At 55.3% G+C, this 16,644-nt stretch overlaps 6 protein-coding genes across 6 annotated transcripts; 3 read left to right on the forward strand and 3 right to left on the reverse strand.

The window, feature by feature from the left end:
* Positions 1-1,876: 1,876 nt before the first annotated feature.
* Positions 1,877-4,040, reverse strand: M421DRAFT_422951 (dicarboxylic amino acid permease). Its single transcript, XM_033593320.1, has 2 exons — positions 2,835-4,040; positions 1,877-2,782 (listed from the first exon to the last, which is right to left on the reverse strand). Exons 1-2 carry the CDS (start codon positions 3,892-3,894, stop codon positions 2,013-2,015), a joined length of 1,830 nt encoding a protein of 609 aa, XP_033446519.1. The 5' UTR covers positions 3,895-4,040; the 3' UTR covers positions 1,877-2,012.
* Positions 4,041-5,235: 1,195 nt separating this feature from the next.
* M421DRAFT_7195 (ubiquitin-protein ligase Sel1/Ubx2) lies at positions 5,236-7,906 on the reverse strand (the record flags this gene model as incomplete). Its single annotated transcript, XM_033596835.1, has 3 exons — positions 5,236-5,621; positions 5,672-7,810; positions 7,867-7,906. The coding sequence occupies 3 exons, from the start codon at positions 7,904-7,906 to the stop codon at positions 5,236-5,238; spliced, it is 2,565 nt and encodes an 854-aa protein (XP_033446520.1).
* Positions 7,907-8,417: 511 nt separating this feature from the next.
* Positions 8,418-10,327, forward strand: M421DRAFT_67899 (MFS general substrate transporter; the record flags this gene model as incomplete). Its single annotated transcript, XM_033596455.1, has 3 exons — positions 8,418-8,616; positions 8,776-9,194; positions 9,242-10,327. 3 exons carry the CDS (start codon positions 8,418-8,420, stop codon positions 10,325-10,327), a joined length of 1,704 nt encoding a protein of 567 aa, XP_033446521.1.
* A 2,243-nt stretch (positions 10,328-12,570) lies between these two features.
* M421DRAFT_221764 (uncharacterized protein) lies at positions 12,571-13,409 on the forward strand. Its single transcript, XM_033588316.1, has 2 exons — positions 12,571-13,308; positions 13,368-13,409. Exon 1 carries the CDS (start codon positions 12,612-12,614, stop codon positions 13,023-13,025), a length of 414 nt encoding a protein of 137 aa, XP_033446522.1. The 5' UTR covers positions 12,571-12,611; the 3' UTR covers positions 13,026-13,308; positions 13,368-13,409.
* Positions 13,410-13,787: 378 nt separating this feature from the next.
* On the forward strand, positions 13,788-14,678 carry M421DRAFT_7198 (uncharacterized protein; the record flags this gene model as incomplete). Its single annotated transcript, XM_033596836.1, has 1 exon — positions 13,788-14,678. One exon carries the CDS (start codon positions 13,788-13,790, stop codon positions 14,676-14,678), a length of 891 nt encoding a protein of 296 aa, XP_033446523.1.
* Positions 14,679-15,240: 562 nt separating this feature from the next.
* On the reverse strand, positions 15,241-16,116 carry M421DRAFT_68097 (COP9 signalosome subunit 7; the record flags this gene model as incomplete). The annotated part of the gene is made up of 2 exons (XM_033596480.1): positions 15,241-15,827; positions 15,879-16,116. The coding sequence occupies 2 exons, from the start codon at positions 16,114-16,116 to the stop codon at positions 15,241-15,243; spliced, it is 825 nt and encodes a 274-aa protein (XP_033446524.1).
* Positions 16,117-16,644: the final 528 nt, after the last annotated feature.

Genomic DNA, 16,644 nt, shown 5'->3' on the forward strand with positions numbered 1-16,644 from the left:
CCTAGTATTAGCTAAGTTATTAACACTACCTAGCAAAGTATACCTATTAATAGGTATGCTCGCTAGGTACCCCCCCTTTTTTAACCTTTTCTAGCCTCTAGCTTATGTAGTTTAATAGTTATAACAAAACCCTCTACTACAGAAATGTAGAGGTAGTTTTTCTCTTTCTTTTAAGCCCTATTTCGCTAGAATCCATGTATTATTGACAAAGTTTTGGGGGGTACCCACGAAGGACGTTGGAGTATACCCATTCCGCCAGCCTAGTATATACTAGATAATTGTCTGCTCCTCTAGTATAGTAAGTTTCTAGCAATTAGCGCATATATCTAGTTAAAACGTGATATTGCAAAGGTGATTAGAGACCTACTAATAAGGTACGTTCAACGCTCTAGCAGTGCTGTAGATACTGCGAAATTAGCTAGCATAGAAGGCCTAGATAGTAAGGATAACTCTGCCTTCTCTAGTAGTATTCTAAAGTTGTTGTTATTAAGGCATGTTGTGTTAGGGTAAAAGGTGGTCGTGCTAAGAGAAAGTGGCCAGTTCAGTGATATGGCTGGCTTGGTGATAATCTACGTTAGTTGTAGTTGTAGTAACTTGTGTTAGTTGTGCTAAGAGAAAATGGCTAGTTCAGAGATATGGCTGGCTTGGTAATAATCTACGTTAGTGCAAAGTTATGTTAGTCTTAGTAGATTTTAACTAGTTTAGTGATATAACTAGCTCAGTGATAGAGTACGTTACAGCAATACAGTAACATTTCTCGCAATAATATCTTTTAGGTGTGGCTCTACAGCTTTATTTTTCTATTGTTAAGATCTTGTTGGGGTGGCTTATTAGCTGAACTGGCTCATCGGGCGCACGGCCACGGTGCCGTAAGCAGAGCTCGTAATGTTGCGGTATCAAGGACAAAATGTATAAACGAGTGTATTGTGTTGTTCTGTGTTCTTGTTCTGCTTGTATCTTTAACTCACCAAGGCTCGCTGCGGGATCTGTTTTGATGACGTGTTTGTGATGCAGCTGAGGCAAGAGGTGCTCAACAACATGAGGAAGCAAGCACCAGACCACCGCCAACAACACGTGATCTGCTTCTCCTCTCAACCGTTACACATAAGGATCCCTTCAGCCTCCACGAACGGGGAGCTGACCAGTGCAAGAGACATCGACAACTCGATCTCCGTCGCAAATGTGCACCCTAAAATGCCGTATCCTGCCTCGTATATCTGCCAGGAATGCGTGACGAAGCGCCAACGGTGAAGGAGCGGAAGCATTCAGCCGGTGTTGCAAACACTCAGCACCTTCCCCGCATCCAGGATGCATTTGATTGTGTGGACATCCGTCGTGCAGTTCGAACTAGTTTTGACAAGGTCGCATGTACCTAGGCGTTGTTGCATCGCAGAGCTTGCTGGCCTCCGGACTTTACTGCCAGGTTGTCCTCTGTCTGGGCCTCAGTCCGGCCCTTCGTCGAAGCCAGATCGTACGGCCCTTTCATACGGTGGCCACTCAGGCTCATCAGAGAGGCCTGGTCGCAACCAATCTGGACATACTAAGAGCGATCACCACGGGCATGACCACCTTCGAGACCACGACAAGCCTGGCAGGGATGGCAAGGACCGGCCATCTGGCCAGCCCTCAAAATCTTACGAGCTATCGCCTAAAAGCACGCCTTCAAACACTGCGACTTCTACACCGATGCAATCCAAGTCAGCAGAGTCGGTGGTGTCGAGTGGACCGAGGCTTACTCCTTTCCGGAGCCTGAGATATCCGCAGAGCTGGCTTACTGAGAAGCAGGCCCTTCCATTTTGAACAGGTTCAGCGAATAAGGGTAAAGACAACACTGGCTGGCACCGTATCATACATAGAGAGGCGTTTGGCGTATGGTGCTACTTTTCTCTTAGTCCAATGCATAAATGTTCTCACATCAGCGCGTCCCATCTGTGAGATTGCCATTCGAAACGTGTAAGTGATGTCGAATTCTATAAGACTAAATGCTTTGAGAAAATCAGGACCCCAAGCTACTAGTCCCACAAGATGTTTACCGCCCTTCTCCAACCCGTAGACTTCTGCTCCTCCGGTTCAGGATCTGCCGCAACCTGCTCCAGCGCCGCTCGAATCGGCACATCTGCCAGATCCACGAATTTCGTTCTCTTGATGATCTTCCAAAGCAAGAACGCCGCGATGACTAGCGGGATATCCAAGTATGAAGATACGAAGCTACTCGTCGACCATCCGCCTTTTGTGAAGTTCGAAAATCCACCCGTGAGTAGTATAGCGAGACACATGAAGAGCGCCACCGGTGACGAGTATGGAGTCCAGTTATTGTAGAAGGGAAGCTCGGTGCGGGAGATACCTTGCTTCTTCATCGCCATGGTGAGACGGATGTGGTTGAGCAAGATTGACGACCAGGACACAAGGACACCGGCCGCAGTGAGATCGACCAGCCACCAGAAGACTGTCATAGCGCTGTTCGAAAGCGCCATAAACGCGAGAAACATGAAGCAGGTGTTGAAGCAGACGCAGACGTAAGGCACGCCCCAGGAGCTGGTGCGGAGGAAGATCTTGGGTGCTTGACCTTTGATTGCTAGACCGTAGAGAACTCGGGTGCCAGAGAGGAGGGCTTGATTGGAGGATGACCAGGCGGAGGTGATGACTACGGCATTGACAACTGAGGGGATGGCTTTGATGCCGGCAGCTGAGGCGACGATGACGAAGGGACTCTGTGTTGCGTCGCCAGACTGGTCGTTGAGTCGCTCATCATCACTAGAAACAATCATACCGACAATGAGGACTACGATTTGTTAGTGTCACTTGAATAGACTGGCCCATCTAACCCGACTTACCTGCAAGGACGTAGAAGATCAACACTCGGGCAAAAACCTTCTTACAGGCTTTTGGGATATTCCGACGCGGATTCTGCGTCTCAGCTGCGGCCATTGCCAAACTTTCCACACCAGCGAAGCTGAACACAGCGTTCGTCATGACAGCCCAGTAGCCCAGGAACTGTCCCCACGGACCAGAAGCGATGTACTCGACAAATGGGCCTGGATGCTTCCAGTACCTGAACCCAATACGTTCCTGTCCCGGAATACCTCCAAGGTCGATGACCAATCCAAAGATGATCAGAAAAACAACAAGAAGGATCTTTAAGCAGGCGAAGAAGAATTCAATCTCTCCGTAAATGCCAACGAACGAGACGCCGACCACGAAGGTGATAACAATAAAGATACAGATCCAAATCGCGGGATTAAGATCTGTCCAATACTGGAAGAGCACGCAGATGGCGGAGATCTCTGCAGGGACAGACAGCAGATTGCCATAGACGATGTTCAATCCAATGGCAAACCCAAAAGCAGGGTCGACAAGGAAATCTGCGTGTCGAACAAAAGAACCAGTGACCGGAAGCAGCGCTGCGACTTCTCCCAAGGCGAACTGCACTGCGCAGACAATCATTCCAACTGTTGCGTAGCCCAGAAGCGCGCCGAGCGGACCGCCAGTCTGGATGGAACCGCCCAGTCCGAGGAAGAGCCCTGTTCCAATGGCACCAGCGATGGCTATCATCTGGATGTGGCGCTGGCGCAGACCTCGAGCGAGGCTGTTGTTCTCCAGCTCGGTGACGAAGTCGCCCTCGTGGTCACGGTGGCGGCTACACGAGGCCTCGAGGTCTGCGCCATGTGAAATGGTGGTGTTCACACCATAATCAAGATCGGATTTGCTCATTCTGCCGTTGGTGTTGCTTCCTCCCTTGGAAATTGCGATATCGTTCATCAGGCCGCTTGTGGTGCTGGAAGTGGGAAACGTGTCGTACTGGTTATGCGGCGCACTTGCATCAATCAAAGGCATATCATCATTGCCATTTCTGCAGTTCGAGTTCGGCCGTGTGCGACCAGCGCTAATGGGCATGCTCCAGATTTTGTACAGAGTCGACTGATTATGAAAAGGGCCGAGTTATTGCGTGCTCCGTATCTACTTACACGCGTCGTGCGCCAGAGTCCGCGAGCGGCGTCTATTGGGGTAGCGGGCGTGAGGCTCAAGAAGCTAGGGCAATGCCAGAATAAGCTTCGTGGCCGTCCTGGTGGGTGATAAGCCTCGGAAGACATTTCTGTTGGGTGGCGGAGAATTAAAAAGCGCCGAGGATGCGCCAATCTCGCACACGATTGCGTGACGACTAATGCGAAGACTGTAGGTTTTTTTTCTGATCTGTGTACCTACACTGGTGACAGAGATGCAATCGACAATCATGCCTCGCTCGTCTTGCTTCGCGGCTGTGCCAACGGTATCTGGTGAGGAAGTAGTGAGCATCAACACCGATGGGCCGCATGACCACTCGAACCTCGCACATCACAAGAGCCTGCCAGGTTCGCTACGATTGTATCATGATTATTAATCGAGTGATCCCACGGGAGGAAACATGAAATAGATCAGATACACACGAGAAGCAGCACTTTGCCCTTCACGAGGCATGCAGCACCCGCTGTGCGCCGAAGTTATTGTCAACTTCTGATAGATGATGGATTAGAACACCTGCGCCGATCCATATTTGCGCATGGATTTGGCATGCAGAAACATGCTTATCTGACAGCCTTACTCCACCACAGCTGATACCTTTGACCTGATTCACTGCTTACCCTCTGTACCTTCTCCTGAACGCAACCTCCACAGCGCAACAATCCCAAGCGATTGGGTCTATATACTCAGCCTACCTATGCACAGATATCGCAGGCTTCCGCACCACTAAGGTGCAGTCGTCGCCGAGAAGAGGAATCGCACAGCAGACTACCATTGCGTCCCCTAGCGACCCTTCAACTTTACAAACCACAATCCTTCTTCAAGCCCCTTCATTCCCAAATCTCCAGAGTTTCATGATCAGTCCTTTGCGCAGAGTATCCGGACGTCTCATGATGAGATCTTCCATCACGACAACACGATGGACGGGCCAAGCTCATGGCATGCATACTCTCCCGATAGTACCGACTGCTGAGCTATGGCGAAAAACGGGCCCGTAACCGCCAAGATAAGAAATCAAGTCAACACGCCTCCCCTTGGAATTGCAAAGTGGAGAGCTTTGCCAGAGTAAAGCGTCTGACGGGCAAGTGGTGGGTACTTCAAGTCACGTCGTGTACGCTCGTATCGATAGCCGTAGTTACAGACAAGTTAAGTCCATGACCAGAGCCACACCAATGCTCAATACGCCAACGAAAACGCCATACTATGCCATGCAATACATTCAGTCCGAACTTTGCCTTATAGACCAGCACCACCGCCGGCCCAGAACATATCATTTGGCTGGAACCCCTGGTCCTGCCTCGCAGGCGCCGCAGGAGCAGCAGCAGCCGGCGCAACAGGTGCTAATCCATTAGCCTGGAGATGTTGCAATTGTTGTCTCTGTCTCTCCTCCTCCTGTCTCCTCTGTCTCTGCGCGCGGTAATACAACAAGAATGCAAGCGCGCCACTGAGTGCAAGAATGACAAGCGATTCAAGAATGTCGGAATCGATTTCATCGCCGTAGTAGCCGTCGCCGCCGTCGATGTGGTCTTCATAGTCATCGGGCTCGTAGTCATCCCAGCCAGCGAGCTCGGCATCGAGGAAGGCGCTTATCCATTCAGAGAGGGAGAAGTCTTTCTTGACGGCTGGGGCATGTTAGTGGCTTCAGAGAGACACGAGAAGAGGAGTGACATACTAGGTTCATCCTGGATGGACTTGATCTTGCCGTTAGTGATGGTGTTCCACCAGCTGCGGAATCTGAGTTTATACAGAGCTAGTAGGACTGGTAGATGCGCTTCGCGAGGGTTGGTCTCAAGAGCGAGGTCATAATGTCTCTTCGCGAGATGGAAGTCCTGGTCAACGCCGATGCCGTTCTCGTGCATCCAGCCTAAATTCCACATCGATTGAGCGCTGCGCAGAGTCTCGGCTGCGGCTTGGTAGCACGCAGCCGCCTTCTCACGGTCCGGAGACGTTCCGAAGCCTTGGAGATAGTAGTCGCCCATCTTGACCATCGAGTCAACGTTCTTCTGCTCGGCCGAGCGGGTCCAGTAGATCAAAGCCAGGACGGCGTCACTGGCAAGACTCGCCTTTTTCTGCACGAACGGAATGAGCGAGCTAAGAGTGAACTTCGGCTTGACCTGGTCGAGCAGATACGCCACGTTAGCCTGTCCGACCTCAAAGCCCTGCTCGGCAGCCATCATGTAACGGACTAATGCCGTCTCAAGATCTCCGTTGCCGTACGCCTCGTTTGCCTCAGGGAAGGATGTCGAGATGAGTTCTGCCTTCTCGGCTACAATCTTGTAGTATGCAGAAGCAACATGGCAGGACTTATCGCGGCCAACACCGTGGTGTGCAAGCTCGGCCAGGTAGTAGTAAGCTTCAAGGTGTCCATGTCGGGCTGCCAAATCGAAGTACTTCATAGCAGTTGGGACGTCGCCCTGATCGAGGAAGAGTGCACCTAAGCGAACCTGAGCCACGGCCAAATCATCATCTGCGGCAGCACCGAATAGCTCGGCCGCCTTGACAGGATTCTTTGGTACACCAAGCCCCTTCAGGTACATGATGCCCATCGAGTACTGCGAAAGTGCGTCACCGTGCTCAATACCGCGCCTGAACCACGTTCTGGCAATGTCAAAGCTCTGGGGCATACCCTCACCACGGAGGAACATACGCCCAAGGTAGCCGGCTGCCTTCGCTGCCAACTTCTCGGTGAGCGGAGACACGTTCTGCTTTGTCTTGCCATTTTTGTCCCAGTACATGCGTGCAAGCTCCAAGAAGCGCTTCTTCGCAGCCGGTAGGTCTCGTTTTGAGGTCCTCGCTCCGTCGTAGTTTAGCTTAGCCAAGTTAAAGCTTGCTCTCGCATCGCCCTTCCTGGCTTGAAGATCCATATACTCCACCACATCGTCCAACGAAGAGTAGGCGTCTGAGTGAACACTCCCCGTCTTGGCGTTCGGTCCCGAGCTGCTTGCGCTTGCGCCCTCGCCGTAGACACCGCCCTCTTCATCGGCGATTCTGAACGACTCCCGTGGCATAGAATGCCCTCCTGGTGGGCCGGAGCGCATATACGCAACAGCCTTCTTGGCAACCTCCCGGTAGAAGTGCACAGCCTCGTCGCAATTCCTGGGCGTTGAAATACCAGAGGAGTGACGATAGGCAATCGTCATCTCTGATCGCACGTCGCCACCCTCAGCTGCTAAGGTATGGTATAACATTGCTCTCGCCTGGTCTTGCTCCACCACGCCTCCAATGCCAGTAGCGTACATGAACCCAACCATGTGCTGCGCCGAGGCATTTCCGTCGAGGGTCGCGAGTTCGTAGTATCGTCGAAAAGCTTCGGAGTAGTTGCGCGGGTGTGAGTAATTACCGTAGAAGTTCAGATCGGCGAGCGTGTAAATGGCATCTACGTTTTTCTGAGCGGCGGCAGCTTCCAGCAGCTTGACAGCTTGCGACAAGGGCTGGCTGAGTTTCTTCGATTGCGGGTTGGTCGTGAAAGGCTGCGATTCGTTGGGCCCATTCATGAACAGTAAGAAGAACAGTTCCTTCGCATAGTATGCGCTTGCTCCAATTATACCCGCATTCTTGTCAAAGTTGTACCAGGGCGTGGCCGCGGGCTTGACCTTGTGGAGTAATAAAGTCGCCTCTTCGAAGGCCGCATGACCCTTGCCCTGCTTTTCCCTCTCTTCTGTAGTGCCCCATTTTGACTTCCAAGCCGGCTGCTCCTCGGACTGTGCTGTTCCTGAAGGTGCTAACTTTCTCCCTAATGGTCTTTGCTGCGCATGCGCATCGCTGCCGCCGTACTGTGCTGTCGTAAAGGAAAGAAGTGTCGCTAGAATGACTGCGATTCTAGGGGTCAGTCAGGATGCTATCGTAGTGCTCAGGGTGCAGACTTACCAAAGAAGAGCGGCACAAGCCGCTGCCATCGTGGCCTCATCTTTCTGGTAGGGAATCGTAAATTTGTATTGAGGTTGAAATGGTCATTGCGACATCTCCCGGATTCGAAAACAGTCAGAGGGGTTCGCCACAGGCGTCGTGGTAAGATTGTTTGCTTGAGGCCAGCTTTCCACTGACGAGGTCGATCGACGGGTATGCCGCTAAGTACCTCTTAACGATCCAATCACCGGTTACATCACCACAACAGCTGTCAACGGCCCAACACGTAGTCGCATAGCACGCTCCCGCAGTTGTGAATTCAGATAGTATGTTCGGAGACAGTATTAGTTAGAGCTTGGAATCGATCATGAATTACGGAATAGCTCTGCCAATGAAGTTGCCTACTGCTGTCAAACCTCGGGAGCTCCTGCCGCATTTGTCATCGCAGCGGCAAGTAAACTTCGTCATCACGACGAACTCTAGTTCAAGGCACGCGACGCTTCTTCCCACGACGTATCTCAGTCCTGCCAATTGATATCCTTGTTCCTTCATTCGGCTCCGACACGATGCCTATGCGGCGGGACCGGTACTATCGCAGCGTTCGAGAGCGAACGCCGCTCTTGCGTCGAATCACAGAAGAACCTGGAGCTGTGATTCGCGGGTCCATCTCGAGTGCACTGGAAGGACTTCGGCATGATGAAGAACAACCCATATCGAAAACCCGTGGAGGCTTTATTATAGCATCCATTGGACTACTCATCTTCTTGCAAGGTACTTTTTTCTTCTGTTTCTCTACATTTCCATTTGTAGCCTATGTGCGCATTTCGATGCTGTTTAATTCTTCCAAATACCCGAGGTCGTGTCTGATGGTGCAGCTACTCACTCTGTCTTGAGTGCAATCTTGAATCGCAGTAGCTAATACGTCCCTAGCTACAAACATGTCGATCCTGACCACCACTCAATCCGCCATCGCAGCAGACCTGGATGCATTCGACAATGTAACATGGCTCACTTCATCATACTTGATCGCCATGTCTTCTCTTGCTCCCCTGATGGGTCGATTGTCTCAGGTCTTTAGTCCTAGACTTTGCATGTTCATCTCGACAGTCATCATCGCCGCTGGAACACTCATCATTGCTACCTCAACGACGTTCGAAATGTTCATCGTCGGTCGCGTCATCTCAGGAGCAGGTGCTAGTGGTATCTTCATCGTTGCTAGTATCATAACCATTCAGATGACCAGCCCAGAACGTCGTGGCCTGTTCATTGGCCTTGTGAACACCAGCATGACTGCAGGTGTATCGCTCGGCGCTGTCATTGCTGGAGCACTGGAGTCCAAGGTTGGATGGGTAAGTAATGCCTTTCGGCTGATAGAATGCAAAGCTGACGCCTCTAGAAACCGCTCTTCGGTGTCCAGTCTCCACTGTGCCTCCTCGCTGGACTTGGACTTCTCCTTGCGATTCCGGTCAACTACGCCTCACAAGGCAACAAACATGTTCAGTACACCTTCAAGCAGAAGCTTGCGCGGATTGATTACTCTGGAGCCCTGTTACTTGTCGTCACCATCGTCCTATTCCTCTTTGCTTTGTCGGGCCCCAGTGTTCTTCCGTATCCCCTCGCACTGTCCGCATTTTCACTGCCGTTGTTCGTTATGAATGAAATTTACGTCGCAAAAGACCCCGTCATCCCAGTCAACGTCATGAGGTCGCGAGGCACATTGCTCACCTGCCTGGCTACCGTTGGTGCCATGATGGCCAGATGGGCAGTCCTCTTCTATACGCCAGTGTATGCTCTTGCTGTTCGCGAATGGGTCCCTGCAGCTGCTGGATCCATCCTCATCCCTACCAACGCCGGTTTTGCAGCTGGTGGTATTCTCGCTGGAGTGTACCACATCAAGCGCGAAGGAAGCTTCTACGCACACAGCGTCATCTCCATGGCGCTTTGGCCCATCACCATGGCTTTCATTGCTCTCACCTCCACAACTACGAGTAGCATGGCGCTGTACATGCTCCTGGTATTTCTCAATGGTCTTATCACCGGCGCTGCGCTCAACTATACCCTGGTACATCTCTTACACTTGACGTTGCCAGAGCTTCACCCCATCATCATCTCCTTGCTTGCAACATTTCGTGGCTTTGCGGGTAGTTTTGGTTCGGCGATTGGCGGCGGTCTCTTCGGTCGTGTCTTGTATCGCTCGCTCGTGGACGGTTTCGCGAACGCAGGCCTGACTCATCGCGATGATCTGTTGAGAAAGCTCTTGGGTAGCCCTGCTCTAGTCGGTCAGCTTGAAGGCGCAGAGAGGGATGTCGCTGTCGGTGCCTACCAGGACGCCATCAAGGCTCTGTTCTTCGCGGCCACCGGACTGGCCGTAGTCGTTACGCTGGTCCAAGCTTGCACCGGCTGGAAGAAACCATTGCCAAAGACTAAGCTGGATCCCGAGGAGACCATTGCGGGCGAGGAGGGGGCTATTGGAGGAATCTAGACAGTAGCTGCACACAAAACGATGGCTCGAGAAAAGAGAAGGGTTGAATCAAGCAATCTCAGACACAGCTGAACGGCGGCAAGCACATTTGCCAGGCCGAAGCCACGTATCCAAGACGAAGATGTCCAACCTCTACGTCAGCACATTGAGTGTCTGCATATTAACAGACTTTACGAGCTCCGTAGAAGGCTTCCAAACCAAACAGTTATATTGGCATGCAGGAAACCGCGACCTACACGGTCTTCTTGGACTGGCCAATCAGTGTCAAATCTCTCTCTCATCCTCATCCTCATCGTCTCTTGTCAAGGGACCTGCTGTTGGGATTCGCCTCGCCGTCGCATGATGTGCCATCGCCCCCCACTGGCTGCGCACGGGGCTTGTTGTTGCTCGCGCCTGCCTTCTATAAGGTTCTCCCACTGAGCTCCAACCATCACGGCTGCCCTCACCTGCCAAAATCGACTTTCGACAGCAATTTCGGCAGTCTGCTTCACGAGCTGACAGTAGTCGTCCTGAATCTACGTAGCAGCAGTCTCTCGCTTTTCGACTTGTAGGTGTGTCCCTACATTATTACACCCACTGTTTGTTTACCTCGCAAGCTGCTTATCCCACAAACAATTTCGTCATTCTCCAAACCGAGACTCTTCCATCTCTGGTGGCTACAGCGATCTCCTTATAGAACTGTTTGAAGCGCGCGCTTGCTTTATTTAACGCACTGTCAACCATCACTTCACTACTTGACTCGAAGCTAACGCTCTCCCAGCTTTCCTGGCATCAGCAGCAACAGCAATTATGGGGCGGGCTCCAGTCCTTACCTTGCCTCCGGGCATGGCTTCGAACCCCTACCATCTGGGAAAGGAGAAGATCGGTCAGACGACACTCTGCGAGCTCTGCGACCGTGTCCTCAACTCTAGGGACTGGCCAGCGCACAAGAACTCCAAGGGCCACCGCAACAAGGAACAGGCCGAGAAAGATAAGGAGAACTCCAAGAACATCAGCAACGGCGCCGACACTTGGGGTGGTGACAGCTCCGGCTTCACACCTGGTGGCGGCTTCGACCTCGCATCTCCAGACTCTGGCAACGACGCTTGGGGCAACTCTGGCTCTGGCAACGACTTCGGTACCTCTAGCTACGGCAACAAGACTGGCGGCGGCGGTGGAGGTGACCGTGCTTGCTTCGGCTGTGGAGATGTTGGCCACCGCAAGGCAGATTGTCCCAAGGGCGGCTCGGGTGGCGGCCAAGCTTGCTTCAACTGCGGTTTAGATGGGTGCGTTCCACACTCTCATCACTGATCAATGATTGCTGACTTCCTCCCAGCCACCGCAAAGCCGACTGTATCGAGCCCCTCAAGTCTCGAGCTGGCGGCGGCGGTGGAGGTCGCGCCTGCTTCAACTGTCTTCAACCAGGTCACATGGTGTCCGAGTGTCCTGAGCCGCGCGTGGTCCGCTGCCGCAACTGTGACGCTGAGGGTCATCTTGGCCGTGACTGCCCCAAGCCTAAGGACTGGAGCCGCGTCAAGTGCACGAACTGCTCTCGGAATGGCCACGGCGCGAAGCGCTGCCCTGAGCCCGTCGTCGACTCCTACGGTGGTGGTGACAACGGTTGGGCCGACTCTGGCGCCACTACTGGTGGCATGGACAACGCTGGCGCTGGCGATGCAGCTACTGCTGGTGGTTGGGCTGGTGACGACTTTGGCAGTGGCGGAGGTACTCAAGAGTCCTGGGCTGACCAGGCCGCTGCAGAGGCTCAGTGGTCTTAAGGACTGCCATTCACGACTTCACACACACATGGTTGACACATCGACCTTGCTGGATGCGACTGCACGTCAGAGTATCGAGGAGGTGGTCAAGATACGGATGAAGGGATCATGATGGAAGGATGAGGAACTGGTACCTCATACCTGAGCGGGCGCTCAATGCGATACAGTGTTGCTGGCTTCGCGTCAATGCTTCGCACAGCAAAGCTGGATCAGGGACATGTACACCAGGTAAAGTCGAGATAACAACAGTTGGATCTCGTAGACTCCTCTTGCAATGTGAGTTGCAAGTTCCCTTCACTGATAGTGAATCTTATTGATAGTGAATCTTGACTGATAGTGAGTCTTGACTGATAGTGAACCTTGACTGATAGTGAACCTTGATTGATACAAAACTCGCACAAGGCTTTTTCAGATGATGTGTCAGCAGCACCTGACCGAGGTCGCCGCACTTGCCGAATCAAGGAACGCACAATGTGTGGGGTTGGTCGCGGAAACAAGAACGAAAGACTCGACTCGCCAGGTGTCCCATGTTGTGCCTGAGACGGCAGCCCAAACGACAAATGCTATGGACCAAACAGGGCGGTTGTGGCAGCTGCGTAGCGTCTCGCCAGGCATGGCGCTGCTTTGCTCATGGCATTCGTGCCCTCATGCATGTTTGGCCTACTAAGGGCGCACAGTGGCATTGCGTTGTATCTTGCTTACCTGCTGGCGGGACGAGGACTCGACGTGGTGGAGCACAGGCGGCCAGTGGCTCAACTGCGTTCACATGCACCACCATGGCATGCCTTGTTCGCTGTCAGAATGTGTGCGAGTGCGCTGTAACACATCCGCCCAATCGACGCCGATGCAGCCGCAGCGGTGCAGCGTGCGACGGATGCGCAGGCCTCGAGTCGTCCCGCTGCTGCCCGCGTCGAGTCGCCTCGCTGCTTCAGGCCGCCTAGGACAGCAGTGAGTGGCCGCCGGGCTGTCTGGCAACCGGGATTGGAGCGCATGGTGGACCCTGGTCTAGAAGTGCAGCCGTGAGGATCTTTGACAGAGTGTGGGTGGTCCCTGGAACGAGAGGGTGCGAGTTGGCGGTGAGTTATGCGGATGCTATATCCCGTGGTGTCGCTGCCCCTTTGCTGGCGCACGCCTGCCGCCGCCTGCCTACCCTTTGTCCAAGTTGTCTAACGAGGTTGTTGCTATTCCTATCGTGCATCCTACGTGCGGTTGTGTGCAGACCAGGTCCCGACCGTCTCCCTGTCACAACGGTGGCGGCGCTCCCGACTCTAATCTCCCAGCAGAACTAGGGCCCTGCAGCCTCGCCAACCTCGCATACCCTCCGGACACTTGGTCTGCAGAGCGCGCATCCTCACGACTCAGCGGCGGCGACACTCTCACAGCACCGATCCGAGACTTGCTCAGGCAGTACGGTCAGCTGGATTCCTTGAAGCTCGTTTGACTACGGAAGCCGACAGCGGCGCATTTCAGCGGGTCACGCCTCTCGTCTCCAGTCAGCACTCCTCCCAGAGAAGGCGCGAGACAGCACCAGCACGCTTCAGCGCAGCGCCTGCTTGCCAGCGCCAATCGAGCAACACCGCGCGACAAAGACGGCCACTCTTCGTCGCACGCACATCTGCGCACCCACACGACGACGTTCACCCGCGCACCTACACGACGACGCTCACTCGCACACTCGTGGGCACACCGCCACAACCGCAGCCATGCACCGCAAAAACCCCATCTCGGTCCTCGTCTACAACTACCTCTTCCCCTCGCCGTCCCCCACAGACCCGCCCTCGTTCTCGGCCCACCTCTCCAAGAACCTCGTTGGTGAAGTCCGCATCGAGACCGCCAACTTCTACGGCTCGCTCGACACGATCGAAGCACGATATCCCGGACTGAACTACGCCCACGGCCCGCACCGGAAACGGCTCGGCCGGTTTCCACACCACAGACGGCTTTTTGGCGCCTTTGACGCGCTTGGCCTCACGGAGAGCGAGATGCAGGGGTTCTGCAGGTGGGAGGGGACACTGTGGGCACGTGAGCGGTATGAGCGCGACGAGGGCGTCAAGGTGGTGGACACGACGGGGATGGAGATCGGGGCGTGGGTCGACAACCGCGCGGCGCGACTGGGCCGGAAGGGGATCAAGGTCAAGACGCACATTGAGGTGGAGATCGAGCGCGTCTCTGCGTCTGCGGACTTGCACGCGGATTCGCACGCCGACTCGCCGCCGCTGCAGGCCCAGCAGCACACGACACAGGAGCAGAGGGACACGGAGATGCCGGACACGGAGAGCGACAACGACTCGGACGACGCGCAAGACGACGTGGGCGAGAGCGTGGGGTTCGAGCTCAACGCGCGCCTGCTGCACGCGGCGGCTCTGCGCGACCAGGGCAACAACGTGCCCATGGATCCAGAGTGGGAGGCGTATCTGAAGGAGGCACAGGAGCGGGGCGAGCTGAACATGGACGCCACGCGCGAGGCGCTGCGCACCATGGCCGGCCACCTCGTCAACAGCCAGATGCTGTCGCTGGGCGCGGCGGCCGCAACGGCTGCAGACGCGGGCCAGGACCGCGCGCAGGCGTTGCAGCACCCTGCCGCGCCGGCTTAGCAGATTGTTGGCGTTGTTGTTCCTTATCACTTGGCTTGCGATGGCATGCACGGCGTTTTCTGCACTATAGAGGCGTTTGGGCGCGCATACATGGGGGAGAGGTGGGGGGGGGCCTTTTTTTTTTGAATACCCGGGCCAGGGTTGCTTCTGGGCTGGGCAAATGCATGGCATGGCATTGCGCTGCGTGTACATAGACTGGGTTGGATTGGGTTCGGTTGGATTGGGTGGGTTTGATGGGTTTTTAGGCTGGCACCGTCACTGTTGCATGGTTGGCTGGCGCTGTAGTCGTAATTGAGCATGCATTCTGCGGCGTCTGTCGTTGCAAGTTGTTCGTTGCTGCGTTATTCGTGGATGGTCGTCGTGCTATTCTATTCCGGTGCCGTGAGGCTCGCTCAGGCGGGGTGGCTGAGTGTCTAAGGCTCGTGTCTGCCTCTGTGCCTGCGTATCGTCGTCTCTCCATGCTGTCCTCGCTCACTGTCCCCGCTTACTGTCCCCGCTCACTGTCCCTGCTCACTGTCCCCGCTCACTGTCTCTGCTCACTGTCTCTGCTCACTGTCTCTGCTCACTGTCCCAACCGCCTCCCCGCACCCCCAAGGCCAGACGGCGCAGCGCCCTTCTTCGCGCCCCGCGTCGCCCTTCCGCTGCCCCCCTCCTGGTCAATATCCATGGCGTCGTCGTCCCCGTACCCACCGCCCCGCATCTCCGGCGCCCGCTTCCCCGCGCCCCTTTCGTCGCTGGTCTGCACCTCGACCGCGCGCTCCCTCTTGCGCCGCAGCTTCTCGCGCTGCACCGCGTCGCGCTTGACGCGCTCGACCTGTGCGTCGAGATCGGCCAGCGCTGCGTCGCACCGCCCGCTCCAGGCGGCCAGGGTGCTCTGCAGGCGCGGCAGGGCGCCCGGCGCCAGGTCGCGCAGGGGCGCAATCGACGTCACGCTCACGCGGCTGTGGGCCGGGTCCAGCGTCGCCGTCAGCAGGCCCGCGTAGATGGCGGTTGTGATGAGCTCTTCCAGCGCGCGGGGCGTGGGCAGGTCGAGCGCGGCCTGCAGGCGAGCGTATGTGAGCGTGGCGTGGGCGTGGCTGAGCGGCAGCAGCGAGAGCAGCAGCAGCTTCTGGTGCTGCGGGGCCGAGAGCTTGGGCAGCCCGGCGTGTGCTACGGGGGGCTGTTAGTCGCGATTGCAGTGCGCGGGTGGGCGCGACGCACTCTTGTAGTCGGCCCAGGTGCCCCAGGCGAACACCTCCAGCAGCGTCAGGTAGGAAGCGTGCTCGGGCGAGCTGCGCAGGCTTTGGATGTTGGGCGTCTGCAGCAGCTCGGCGAAAACATATGTGTTTGGTGCGCTGGTCGCCTGCACGACGAGGTCCGAGGCGGCGCGCGGCGATGTCGCGGACTTGCTGAGGGCGAGGAAGGGTTCGAGCGCGTTGAGCGCCTTGGTCTGCTCCATCTTGGGCCCGGCAGCTTCGGGCAGCTCAGGCGGCACGCGGGCAGGCAGCTGTGGTTGTGGCGATAGCAAGCTGTGGTTGTGGCGATAGCAAGCTGTGGTTGTGGCGTTAGCAAGCTGTGGTTGTGGCGGTAGCAAGCTGTGGTGTGTGTTGATGGCGTAGGCAGCTGTAGCGCTTGGCGGGGCTGCCGCGGAGGAAGCCTGATGCCTGCCCCACTCTCTCCCGCCAGCTCGCCCAGTGCGACTAGACTGATTCGGCCATGTCTCTATTCGTGTTCCTGAACATCCGAATTGGCGAGGATTGTGTTTCACGCACGGTACCCTGTACCTGAGGCTCTCCGGTCCTTGAAACCTGCTCGTTGGTCATTCAATATTGCGAGACATCCGGGACGACAGCCCGGGTGGACGCGAAAACCTGAGGCTGTCGTCGTCTCAGCCCGGCATCGTCTGCGCATTCGAGGACCTTCCCGTTTCAGCTCGCCGAGTGCAAACACTCTCTCCGCCGCAGCTGGCTGCGCTGTGGCGGCGGTA

The sequence above is a fragment of the Didymella exigua genome (assembly GCF_010094145.1).
Source record: "Didymella exigua CBS 183.55 unplaced genomic scaffold M421scaffold_23, whole genome shotgun sequence".
In the NCBI taxonomy this organism is placed as follows: domain Eukaryota; kingdom Fungi; phylum Ascomycota; class Dothideomycetes; order Pleosporales; family Didymellaceae; genus Didymella; species Didymella exigua.